This window comes from Engraulis encrasicolus, chromosome 17, assembly GCF_034702125.1.
Source record: "Engraulis encrasicolus isolate BLACKSEA-1 chromosome 17, IST_EnEncr_1.0, whole genome shotgun sequence".
Taxonomy (NCBI): Eukaryota; Metazoa; Chordata; class Actinopteri; order Clupeiformes; family Engraulidae; genus Engraulis; species Engraulis encrasicolus.
This window is the reverse complement of record NC_085873.1, coordinates 4,555,661-4,568,086: the sequence shown is the minus strand read 5'-3', so window position 1 is coordinate 4,568,086 and position 12,426 is coordinate 4,555,661. Positions and strand designations below refer to the sequence as shown.

General features: G+C 41.8%; 1 protein-coding gene across 3 annotated transcripts; it reads left to right on the top strand.

Annotated features, from left to right (window-relative positions):
• The first annotated feature begins 1,609 nt into the window (after positions 1 to 1,609).
• LOC134467178 (sterile alpha motif domain-containing protein 3-like) lies at positions 1,610 to 8,907 on the top strand. 3 transcript variants are annotated; one of them, XM_063221089.1, is made up of 7 exons: positions 1,610 to 1,641; positions 2,955 to 3,015; positions 3,640 to 3,711; positions 4,887 to 5,879; positions 6,004 to 6,165; positions 7,172 to 7,264; positions 8,556 to 8,907. In XM_063221089.1, exons 4-7 carry the CDS (start codon positions 4,905 to 4,907, stop codon positions 8,871 to 8,873), a joined length of 1,548 nt encoding a protein of 515 aa, XP_063077159.1. In that variant the 5' UTR covers positions 1,610 to 1,641; positions 2,955 to 3,015; positions 3,640 to 3,711; positions 4,887 to 4,904; the 3' UTR covers positions 8,874 to 8,907. The 3 variants fall into 3 exon arrangements, with proteins under 3 accessions (XP_063077159.1, XP_063077158.1, XP_063077157.1); XM_063221088.1 differs by lacking the exon at positions 1,610 to 1,641 and having other exon boundaries at positions 2,556 to 3,015; XM_063221087.1 differs by lacking the exons at positions 1,610 to 1,641; positions 2,955 to 3,015; positions 3,640 to 3,711 and having other exon boundaries at positions 4,406 to 5,879.
• Positions 8,908 to 12,426: the final 3,519 nt, after the last annotated feature.

Genomic DNA, 12,426 nt, shown 5'->3' with positions numbered 1-12,426 from the left:
CTTTTACTGTCCCCCTTGCCCCACTGCGTGACACAGAAAGGGACACCACGGCACTGCCAGTCGGGACTGTGATATTCCAAACCAAACACACAACGCCTCATCTGTACTGCTGTACTGCGCGTGTGAGTGTGTGTGTGTGTGAGAGAGAGAGAGACAGGGACAGTGACAGTACATTCGCGCGTGTGTGTGTGTGCGTGTGTGTGTCTGTGTGTGCAGGATTAGAGGAAGAGAGTGAATGATGGTGAAGCAGGTGTTGAGAAGCCCGTGGGATGCCTTCACTGAGAGAGAGAGTTAGGTATATTGGTCTTAAAGTATATAGGCCTACTATTTCCCAAGAAAAGCCAGTATGATGGAAGGGTGATTGTACTTTTTGGTCTTTTTCCCTCTCTTTTGCCTTAACTTTATTTTTTTCACTCGGATTTGTCGAAAGAATGATTTAGAAACCCATTCACGATCACACAACAGCCTGACATTACCGAGATCTAATGTTTACTCTGCACTAAAGTCTAGAACTCTTTCCCTCTCCTTTTCCTTTCCTTCCCACATTTTTGTACTGCATTTTTTTTCAGTTTAATTTTAACACACAGTGAGTGAGTCCAGTTCTCAGCAAACACAAGGGCCTCTTTTGTCAGCTTGGCGTTCCTCCAGTGCTGTTGTGTGTATGAGTATGATGGAGAAGCGGAGCCAGAATCACATGGTTATTATTATTATTATTTGCATGTGATAAGTATGGGACCCCTGCCACGTCTGAATATGCTGAACAAGCGCCGGCCCTCTGCTCAGCATCTCAGCATTCATCACAGGTCTGGGGTGCATTTCTGGAAAGTGTAGTTGCTAACTATGTTAGCTACTTTGTTATTTGCAATGCAATTTCCCATTGCCAACTACCGAAGTTGCTAACTGCTAACAACTACGCTTTCCAGAAATGCACTCCTGGATTGGTCATTTGGGCATACACTGTAAAACCTGATGATCTATCTCAAAAAATGATTCATGTTAACATCACTTAAAAGCAGCCGAAAGTGAAGATTACTTAACTATTGAAAGTGAAGTGCACTCATTTTGATTTTGCAGTCCATTTACTTGTTTCTTATAAGTGACTATAACATCATTGATGACATAGTCACTCATAAGACTCAAGTTGGCATAATGAATTATGGATCATGGTTGGAGTGACATCACATATAAAAGCAGAAAACATTAGCATAGCCCTTCTGCTTCTATTTTGACACCTGTTTAGGCCTACTACAGACATTTTGCGAGGTGAGGCGTTCAGCACTTTCTAGCAATGCAAAACACTGCATTTAAGAGCAAAAATGAAGACAAAATTTGACAACTGTGTCACGATGGTCTGACTGGTAGTCTAATACACTGCAATGCAGTGTGTATTTATGCTTTGCATAATTTGAAGAACCTCTTGCATAATTGCAATCATTATTCGACTGGCGAGTTGAAAATGTGATCAACGCCAACGCCAAACAACCCCTCGAGACAGGTGCATGCATCAACAGCCAATGGGATTGCAGATCTTTCGAAGTGGACAGAGCGCGAGCAAGCCAGAAAGACTCGACACGTCACTCACAGTACCAATCGATGACGACCACAGTCTGCCGCCAGTTGAGCTCGAAGTATCAGTCTCAGGTTTGTGGTCTTTCGATATGCAATGTGAATTTATGAGGAACTACTGTTTCATGGCTTAATTTCAAACATGTATCTGACACGGGAATGCCGGCAACATGTAGTCTGATTTTGTTTCCATCGTGTTGTGGTCATGATATTGTCGAAGCGTGGTGGCCAGTTAACCAGTTTGCTTCAATGTATGCTAGCCACATGTCTCGCGCCGAGGTTATCTAACTAGCAAACCTTTTCGTCGTCGTGTAATATGAAAGCATTTAGATATATGTCGGGCTTTCCACACGACATGCCTACATTATATGGATGTAGAACTACTTATTGTGTACGGTGGTCACAGTAGTATTACTAAGTATTTGTCCCGTGGCCTGTGTTGTCGTTGAAAAGCTGTTGCAAGCTATTCCAAAATGTGGAAATGCAAGTTGTGTGGTTTTTCTACTGCCGTTAAAGTGCGGTTAATGAGTCATTACAGACTATTACATGGCCAGTACTCTGCAACATGCCCATTACCATGCCCCTTTTACCATTGCATGTGCAATTTCAGAACCTTCAATTCGCTAAAGGTTCATATGTCTCGAGTGCATGATCATGCAACGCCGAGGTCTGGGAGGGAAGTTGGCAGTAGGGTTTTCAAATGCCCACTTTGTGAATTTAGACAGCCGTTTGTTGAACGTGACATGTTTCTCCACCTCGGTAGACATTTACAACAAAAACAAATAGTCCCGTGTCCATTCAAAGACTGCACATTTACCTCAAATGTGCATTCTACATTTCGATCGCACAAACACAGGGAACATAGTAATTCTTCAGACTATGCACCTGAGCTGGTTCAGCCGATTTCGTCGGACCCTCCTCAACATTGTGTCAGTGAGGAAGGGTCTGATGAATTCGATGAGGAGGAACCCTTTCACTACGAAGTAGATGACACTGATGCATTGGATCAGAAATTGGAATATAATTTGGCTGCCTTCTTTTTGAAGATGGAATCGATTCTTCATGTTAGTAATAGAGCAACACAAGAAATTGTTGAGCACATTGATCAGCTCTTTACTCTCTCTGAACCCATCCTGAAGAAAGTAATTGGTGACAGTCTGAAAAAGCACAATTGCCCTGTTACTGACACAATTGTCACTTCAATTGTGCAAGCAGTTTCAGAGTGTAACATCTTACACAGATCAGTGAAAAGTGAAGGTCTGCTGTCAACAGCCAAGAGGAGAAAGTCATATGTACAGCAGAGGTTTCCACATATCAAACCCATTGAGTACCTTATTGATGGTACCCAAAGAAAATGTGTTTATGTGCCTCTTCTCTCGTCCTTACAGGAATTGATGAAAAAGCCGGATATTGCAGACATTGCATTTCAACCAAGAACCGCAAATCCTGGTGAGTTTGCATCACATGTTGATGGCTCTTATTATCAGGGCAATATACTCTTTGCGGAAGGAGGTGTTAAGTTTGCCTTGATTCTGTATGCAGACGACCTAGAAATTGCTTGTCCTCTTGGCACGTCAAGGGGATATTACAAAATGTGTGCAGTGTACTGGTCCCTGGCAAACTTGCCAGTTAAATATCGCTCTGCCCTACACACCATTCAGCTTGCAATGTTGTGCAATTCAAAAGATGTCCAAAGATTTGGATATGCAAAAGTTTTTGCACCACTGCTGAATGATTTAAAGATTCTTGAACAGGATGGCGTCTACATTGAAACTTTAGGTGACTCCATAAAAGGGACAGTTTTTTCTGTTGTGTCAGACAACCTCGCGGCTCATGGGATGGCTGGTTTTAACCAAAGTTTTAGGTCTGTCTATAGTTGTCGTTTTTGTCTTTACTCCAAAACTGATGTACAGACATTGGATGCAACCACTGATGCTTGCCAGATGAGGTCAATAGACCAACATGACCACCTCACACAACAGATTCAGGAAAATGAAAATGTTGGGGAAACATATGGTGTCAAAGGCACTTGTGTTTTGTCTGATGAGCTTGTGTATTTCCACACCATCACAGGGTTTCCACCAGACCTGCTGCATGACCTCCTGGAAGGTGTAGTGCCTGTGGAGTTGGCCCTTTGCTTGCAAGGTATGATTTCAGTGAAACACTTCACTTCACTCTTAACGATCTAAATCAGGCAATTAAGACATTTCCTTATCAGCACAATGACAAAGTAGACCGTCCTCATCCAGTTACTGCAAGTTTTTCATCTCGAGGAACAATTGGGGGTAATGGGCATGAGAATCATGCTCTTTTGCGATTACTTCCTGTAATTATTGGTTCCAAAATTCCAGATGGGGACAGGTTTTGGGAAATACTAATGGCATTAAAAGATGTGGTAGATCTTGCCATGTGTCACAAATTCACAGAAGAAACATTGCAGTACATGTCCTGCAAAATCTCAGAGCACAGACAGATACTCCAGGAGGTGTTTCCTAATTTAATGTTGAGGCCAAAACACCATTTCCTGGAGCATTATCCTCACCTCATTCGATGCTTTGGGCCCCTTGTCCATCTATGGACAATGAGATTTGAGGGGAAACACAGGATTTTTAAAAGGATCATACATGAGGCTAACAACTTCAAAAATGTGTTAAAAACATGTGCAGAGAGACATCAACTGATGATGACATACCACTTATCATCACCCAAATTTTTCAAACCACCAATTGAGATGTCTCAAGTCAAATCAGCCTTCATTGACACCTTACCGCCTGAGGTACAAGCCAGTGTTTCGCAGACTGTGGACGACTTGACTGTCCTTAGTACAAATCGAGTAAACATTGATGGAACATCATTTGCGGTTGGCATGTTTGTCTGCACTGGTGTTCAAAACTCCTTGCCAGAATTTAAAGAAATTACGAACATACTACTGCTTGCAAATGAAATCACTGTTGTGCTGAAGGATTATGATGCATGGTATGTTGAGCATTTACGGTCATTCGAATTGACTGTTACTGATGGAAATAGCCATGTTGTTCGCTATGTCCGTGAACTGAAAGATCAGACACCATTGTATGCTTATAGAGTGTCTGATAGACTCATTCTTACACCTAAACATTTCATCCCCGTCTCTGATGAAGATTGCTAGTGTGTGTGTGTGTGCATGCGCGCATGCGCATGGGCGCGTGCGTCAGAGACATGAGGTGTGATTGTTTTTGAAGGCTATAGTGTGAGACAGAGATTTGTGGGCAATGTATGCACCAGCACATTTTTTGCATTTTTGTCTCATAATATTGTTTGCTTGTGTTTGTTTGTTCAAGGCAATTCCTGTTGTACCGATGGCCTCACCCCTGAAGTTGCGCGTCATTTTGGCTGATGACAACGCTGAAATTCTTGTCTTGCCATCTCGACCCAGTACAGTTGACGAACTAGTTTCAGAAATTAAAACAAGATTTGGGCTTGTGTACGACTTCAGACTTCAGTATGAAGACCCAGATTTTAATGCATTTTGCAACCTCGTCAGCATTGATAGCCTCCCATCCATTGCAACTGTCAAAGTGATTCACGTCATAGAATTGAATCTCAGCCCCGTAGACTTAGATGTCAGCTCCATCAGTACAGATGACACCGTTATTCTTTCCTCACCGGAGAGAAGCTGTAGGACTGAGGTCTGGCCAGAGTACTTCACTGTGCCATCGTTTACCTATGAGGTTGAATATATTCTGAGTCAGGGCAATACAGCCTATGAGAAGGAAGCAAAGCCCCTGAAGCTAACTAAAGATCAGAAACACAACATATTGGAGGCAATGGCTATAGAGATGTATAAATATGCTGGGTACCCAAGTGGCAAACAAATTCGCCAAGCTGCTGAGGCTTTAGTGAAAAAGCATCCGTGTCTGAAAGAGAAGACCGGAACAGGATATGATGCCTGGAAAAACAGCCTTTTCTTTAAGATGGGCAACTACCGTACGAAACTTAGCAGAGCAGGCCTGAAAGAGGTGTCAGTGAATGCAGGAAAGCGTAGTCGACTTCACCCCACTGCTCCATCAGCCCACTCTCAAATCAAGCGCCCCAGACGGGGAGAGATTAATTACCTACCAAATTATCCCGCCGGTGAAAGCAAGGACAGCTTGGAGGCTCAAAGAAATGAACTCCATAGTGAGTTTCAGAAAGCTCCTGCCGAAAGAGATGGACCACTCATCTTCTTGCTCATGCAGAGAACATTCGCGTTGAGACGTGAGGAAATAATCAACAGTCCAAGGCCTATTGCAGAGCTGAGGGAGCGGTGGCCTGCCCTCTTCTGTGAAGCCCAGGTAAGTTGAAAGCTGATTGTTAGTTACTGTATATATGTATATGTAACAGTTATACAGGCATTTCAAAATTCTATGTTTTGTTTTTTGTTTATTTTTTGTCTTGTTTGTCTTGTTGTTTCCACAGCTTTACAAGGAGGTCCATCGCATCACGAACCAAAACCTCCCCTTCAACTTCTTCGCGGCACTGGACAAATACACTCCACAGCTCCTGAACCTCTACAAAGAGAAGCAGACGGGAACCTTGGGCAAGAAAATGGCTGCGCTTCTTTCTGATTACAGTAAACAGGTAAGTGTCATGAATATAGGATAGGCATCAAACAAGTTTTGTAATTACATCCATGACCATATTCCTACGTTTTGCATCTCTGTATAAATGTGTGGTCTGTGAAGATGCTCAGATAACTGAACATAGATGAGTTGTTAGGTAATTTTATTGACCAAGGACTTGCATATTAAGTAAAGTGTGAAGACTCATTAAAGGAACAGTCCACCGTACTTCCATAATTAAATGTCTTCTCTGAGTTGAGACAAGCTGATACCTCTTTCAGCTTTGTGCGTGCTCTCAGTCTGCCAGACATAATGTTACTCCTTTTTAGTATGTAGCTAGGCTCAGCATGGCCGCTGGCATTTTTGAAGGCTGAAGTTAGGTCTGACCAAACTATTGTACCTTTTCTCTATTTACATTGAACCAAGCCACACAAAACATGTAGGCCTATATTTTCTATGCTACAATGGCCACTATAGTACATTGGTTTCTCATTTGTGAACACCCCTGGCTGCGTGCACACAAGGTGTTTCTACGCCTTTCATTATTGGGCCATTTTTGTAGCATAGAAACTGTGTAACTGGTCATATTAATGTATAAGAAGAAAGTGTTTGATCTCAGGCTAGCTTCATACATTCTAATAGGAGTAACATTGTGTCTGGCTGGGAGCAAGCAAAAGGCACAGGGTGGTATGGATTTCACATTTCATTGTGGAAGTATGCTGCACCGTTTGTTTAAGATCATACCACCACAGCGACAGATGTCATACATCAAGGAGTGAGTGAAGGTTGTTGCCACATCTGTCTAAAAAAATGCTGTGGTGTCGTACCAGGTTAGGCTAATGTTTAGGTGTTGCAGTGGGCACCCCTTACGATGAAGAGAGCCCCCATCACTGTGGTACTAACTGGGGTTATTCAGTAGAACAATACTGCTTTTCACTGTCCTGAAAAAAAACATCTGTTTGATCAGGAGTATAGTTGGTGTAGTTGTAGAACCTTACAAAGCTCTTTGTCATAACACTCAACAGGATAATGACATCCAGGCAACCAGAACTGCTGTCCTGTTTGGCCTGGCCCTGTATCTCAAAGAAGATGCGTCGGAGATTTTCAAGAGCTGCAAGGTATGCCGTTCATTCATTAACAGCACTTTCAGACCTCCTGCTTTTATGTCGTTCTTACCATCATGCTGCAACTTTTGACTTGACAATCTATGTACACGTGTGTGTATCCGCATGCATACACGCATCCTCTATACAATCTCAATGTGGATATTCACTGTTCAAGAAATTAAAGGGAGCATCAAAATAATGCATTGCTTTTACAAGGTAATCATACCTCTATGAAATCAGCCTGTCCAGTTAGGAAGCAGCACTGGTTGAATCAATTGTGTTTTTCTTTTTTTACTTTTACTTTTGACCTTGCAAAAGTTTCCTTCCAACACGGGTAACTACTCTTAGTAACCACTAGACCTGTGTACTTGTCGTATGATCAGCTGACTGGATCAAGTTTGTGTTGGTTCTCGTTAGGTTTTCAGCTTTTTTTTGGGTCAGTTTTGCATTCTGACTCTTTTGCACCTGCCGGTACCATAAGGCAGTGTTAATCACCCACTGAAGTCGCTGAGGTAGTGCTGCTCATCCAAGATGCCACATCAAGGTGAGGCGTGACAAGAATGTTTGTGGTGTCTCCCAGCAGTGTCCAGAGTCTAGAGCTCACAGATGATACCAGGGAACATGCCCTTATGATCAGGAAGATACTCCATAAGTGGCAGCTATGGTTACAGCTAGTTACTGTGAAGTATGGTGCTAGATAACATGAAAAATGTCATGTACGACACTGGTGCACAGTGCTCCTCATAAATGAGGTTGCAGGCAGCATGACATTCTCCATGGCATCTCCAGACTCTGTCATGTTGCTTTCATGTCCTCATTGTGTACCGGCTCTCATCTGTGGTCAGTGAAGGTCACCAGTGGTAAACATGCCAATTTTCACATGTGCAAATGACGCTCCACTGTGATGGGCTTTAACCAAAGGCCCCAAGCATCGGGTCTCATACCCACCTCATGTAGTCTATTCCTAATCATTTGGGCAGAAGTTTGAACAACAGTCACTTGCAAAGCTCATTTTGTGGGGGCTCTGTGCTTCCTGAGCCACCTAGTACAAAGAAGATGGCGATCTGCTGCCAGGTTGGAAACTCTCCTATGGCTGGCATCTATCATCTCCTATTATACTAATATGTGCCATGGTATCACTTGTAAACTCTGGACACTGCTGGGAGAAACCCTCTTGCCACACCTCACCTTGATATGACATCCTGAATGAGCAGCAACACCTGTGCGACTTCAGTGGACTTCTTTGGACTGGTATACATATACTTACCTTTTTGCGTTCCGTTGCTTTGTTTGTAATTGTTAGGAAGTCGACTTCGAGGAATCCCAAACAGGAGCCGTCACACTCCTTGCACTTACCGAAGACAATCCATCTGCAGTACCGTTCAACCCGCAGCACGTTACAGTCATTCTGGAGGACCAGGTGGTTCTTTCACACAAATATTGGGTAGACGCACTTGTTCTTTTGTTTGGTCTGATCTATGCCCTGCACCTAGAGTACCCTGCAAAGCTTAAGAGTTTCTTTGAGTTTATTCAGGTTGTCCTCCTGAACCTCGATGATGGAAGGCGTCAGATTAAGCCAAAATTGCTGTCACTCAAGAATGAGTTAGAACTTGGTGTTTGAACAGGATGAATCTTTCATCTATCAGATGCAGAACTTTCACTGTCGCTTAAATATTGGGCAGCTGCTATTGTTCTTTTGTTTGGTCTGATCTATGCCCTGCACCTAGAATGTTTGTTTAAAAATTGTCATCAGTAAACAGTGTTGTACCGGTCTATCTACGGTACAAGTGGGTGCCCAAGAAAAATGATTTTTATTGCCCTAAAGTTTCATGATTCATTTTGCCTGATGTTCCAACCCTGTTGTGAAAATGAAAATTAGGGATGAAAAAGTTTGGGCTGGTAAACGTACAGTCAATCCGGAAAGTATTCACAGCGCTTCACTTTTTTCACATTTTATTATCTTACAGCCTTATTCCAAATGCTACAAATGAATCTGTTGTCAAAATCCTACACAAAAAAATCCGTTATGACCATGTGAAAAACAAGTTGTCTTGACTGTTTTTTTTTTGTTTTTTTTTTAAAAATACATTTTCAAAACTAAGAAATCATATTTACAAAAGTATTCACAGCCTTTGCTTAATACTTTGTAGAACCACCTTTGGCAGCAACTACTTCCATTTCGAAATGAAAAGGGATTAAAAGGGAGGTCATCGGTTTGTGTTTCAACCCTTCAGTACATTGAAATTGTACATTTTGAGTCTGCACCTGGCTAAAATAGATGGGTGTGAGTTTTGAATGAAATCCTATGGAGAGTATCATGATCCGCTTATGTAGTCACAGTGCATGTTGACATGCATGCTTCTTTAGGTGTAATTCATATTTCCAATGTTGACTGCATCCATACATCGCCAAACCATGTCAGTCCCACAACCATGCTTGACTAGTCAGATGATGCACTTTTTGTGTAAAACTCACTTGTTTACCACCACACATGCTTGATGCCATCTAAAGCAAATTTGTTTATCTTGGTCTCAAGAGATATGAACAGACCAAGGATATGGATCACTGGAACCATGCCGTGTGGTCTGATCAGACCAAGATAAACAAATTTGCTTTAGATGGTGTTAAGCATGTGTGGTGGTAAACAAGTGAATTTTACAAAAAAAAAGTGCATCATCTGGCTAGTCAAGCATGGTAGTGGGACTGACATTGTTTGGGGATGTATGAATGCCGTCAACATTGGAAATCTGAATTACACCTAAAGAAGCATGCATGTCAACATGCACTGTGACTACAGAAGCAGATCATGATACTGTCCATAGGATTTCATTCAAAACTCACACCCATCTATTTCAGCCATTTCAATGTACTGAAAGGTTGAAACACACACCGATGACCTCTCTTTTCATTTCGAAATGAAAAAAATGAATGTAGTTGCTGCCAACGGTGGTTCTACAAAGTATTGAGCAAAGGCTGTGAATACTTTTGTAAATATTTTCTTTGTTTTTTATTTTTATGGTCATAACGGATTTTTTTGTGTAGGATTTTGACAAGAGATTCATTTGTAGCATTTGAAATAAGGCTGTAAGATAATAAAATGAAGCGCTGTGAATACTTTCCGGATTGTCTGTATACATATCTTGCAATTTGTTGGTCTTGCACCAAGATGGTGTTCGCTCAGCTCATTATTGGGGTGGAAATGATCATTTCGAGGGTATTTCCTAATCCGCACCAGAGAACTTTACCCCTTCAAGTATTTTCATTTATGAAAACTGATCCTTGTATGAAAGATCGACATGGTGGTACTACTGCAGTGAATTGGCTTGAGGGGTCCCAGCTGTTTTTATACAAGGAGCCATGCATCTGGCAAAATATTTTGAAGTGATAATCTTTTGAGATGTTAACAAAATACCCTTGAAAAGGCTGTTGCTGCTACACAAATATTGGGCAGCCGCTCTTGTTGTTTTATTTGGCCTGATCTATGCCCTGCACCTAAGTTTTTGTTTGTTTAAAAATTGTCATCAGTAAACAGTGCTGTACAGTCTATCTATGTCACAAGTGGGTGCCCAAGAATGATAATTTTTATTGCCCTAAAGTTTCAGGTTTTCATTTTGCTTGTTCCAACCCTGTTGTGAAAATGAAAATTGGGAATGACTTTTTGATTCCCCCAAGACATTTGGTGACCTGATTTATTTTTTGCTGATTGCTCAAAGATATTCTATTACATTTTGTTACTTACATAGGCTATTATATTCATTGTATATTTTTGTAAGATATAGTGATTCGTTTTATTTTTGTTATTCTTAATGTTTCAATAAAACAATTTTATTGATCATGGTTTCCTGTCAAGTTTTCATACCTTAAATAGTTCAAGGCAACATGTTTCCTCAAATAGTTTGAGTAGTTATATTATTAACGTCTGAGTAGTAATAACTTCAGTTGTGTAAGTGGTCATAGTGTAAATCGTACAAGTTATCATTAAGCAAAATACACAAGTGGTAATGACTCGACTGTGTATAGTGAAAGTGAAGTGGTTTTCTCAAATGATTTGAGTTAAAGCTAACTTGATTCAATGAAGTTATCAAACTCAAATGATTCAAGGCAACGCGTTTCCTTGTATTATTGGAGTTAAATTAACTTCTCAGGTTTTACAGTGTACAGGGCATTTTCCCAGAGGGCCGACTGTGCTCACAGGCTGATGCTGTTGTGTTTGTTGTTGTTGTTGTTTTTTAAATCTTTTATAGGCCAGAGAAACATTAAGATGGGTTAGCTTATTGTGGCCTGAGCCAATCATATCGTAGAAAAACAGGTGGGCCGTATCCGTACCGTTTTTTTTGTCCTAATCAGCCCTGATTCATCTTATCTTTGCCCACCCCCATCCCCCCCCTGTTCCCTTCCTTTCTGCTTAATGGAAGACCTGGTTGCGTGTTTTTCTCTTTCAATACGACACCCCCCACTCTCCCACCCCCATCACCACCCCTACCCCTCCCATGAATTATAAAAAAAACAAAGCAGGGAGCCCCACTTATTGAATTTTGATGCTTTATTCAGATTGAAAAACAGCAAGCGATCGAACATGGTATGGGACTTCCCTTTAGGTATAACGCCTGATTTAAAGACCTTGCCCCCCACTCGGGCCCATTCACCCCCCACCCCCAAGAAAACATCCTTTGTGCTGCTTTTTCCTCCCCTTTCTGCTTAGGGATTATTAACATAATAGTGGCCCCTCTTTAAGCCTCTGTGTATTGATGATGCTTGGAGAGAGAGAGAGAGAAAGAGAGAGAGAGAGAGAGAGAGAGAGAGAGAGAGAGAGAGAGAGAGAGAGAGAGAGAGAGAGAGAGAGAGAGAGAGAGGAGAGAGAGAGAAGAGAGAGTGAGTGAAAGAGGGAGAGAGAGAAGAGAGAGAGAGAGAGAGAGAGAGAGGAGAGAGAGAGAGAGAGAGAGAGAGAGAGAGAGAGAGAGAGAGAGAGAGAGAGAGAGAGAGAGAGAGAAAGAGAGAGAGAGAGAGAGAGAGAGAGAGAGAGATGGGGTTAAATTGAATGCTCCCCGGGCCACGGAGACAAAGGTAGGCAATGTTTTGCTGGGCACGTCCAATCTTTTTCACTCTAAAAAAGACTCCCATTCACATAGCTCCATTCAGACGGCTGGATAATGTGTAATTAAATGTGATTACTG

Excerpts from the sequence above, each read along its gene's own strand:
- LOC134467178 (XM_063221087.1), top strand. The coding sequence starts at position 4,818 with ATGTATGCACCAGCACATTTTTTGCATTTTTGTCTCATAATATTGTTT. Across the intron at positions 5,880-6,003 it reads CCCTCTTCTGTGAAGCCCAG|CTTTACAAGGAGGTCCATCG; the intron begins GTAAGTTGAAAG and ends TTGTTTCCACAG. Across the intron at positions 7,265-8,555 it reads AGATTTTCAAGAGCTGCAAG|GAAGTCGACTTCGAGGAATC; the intron begins GTATGCCGTTCA and ends TGTAATTGTTAG.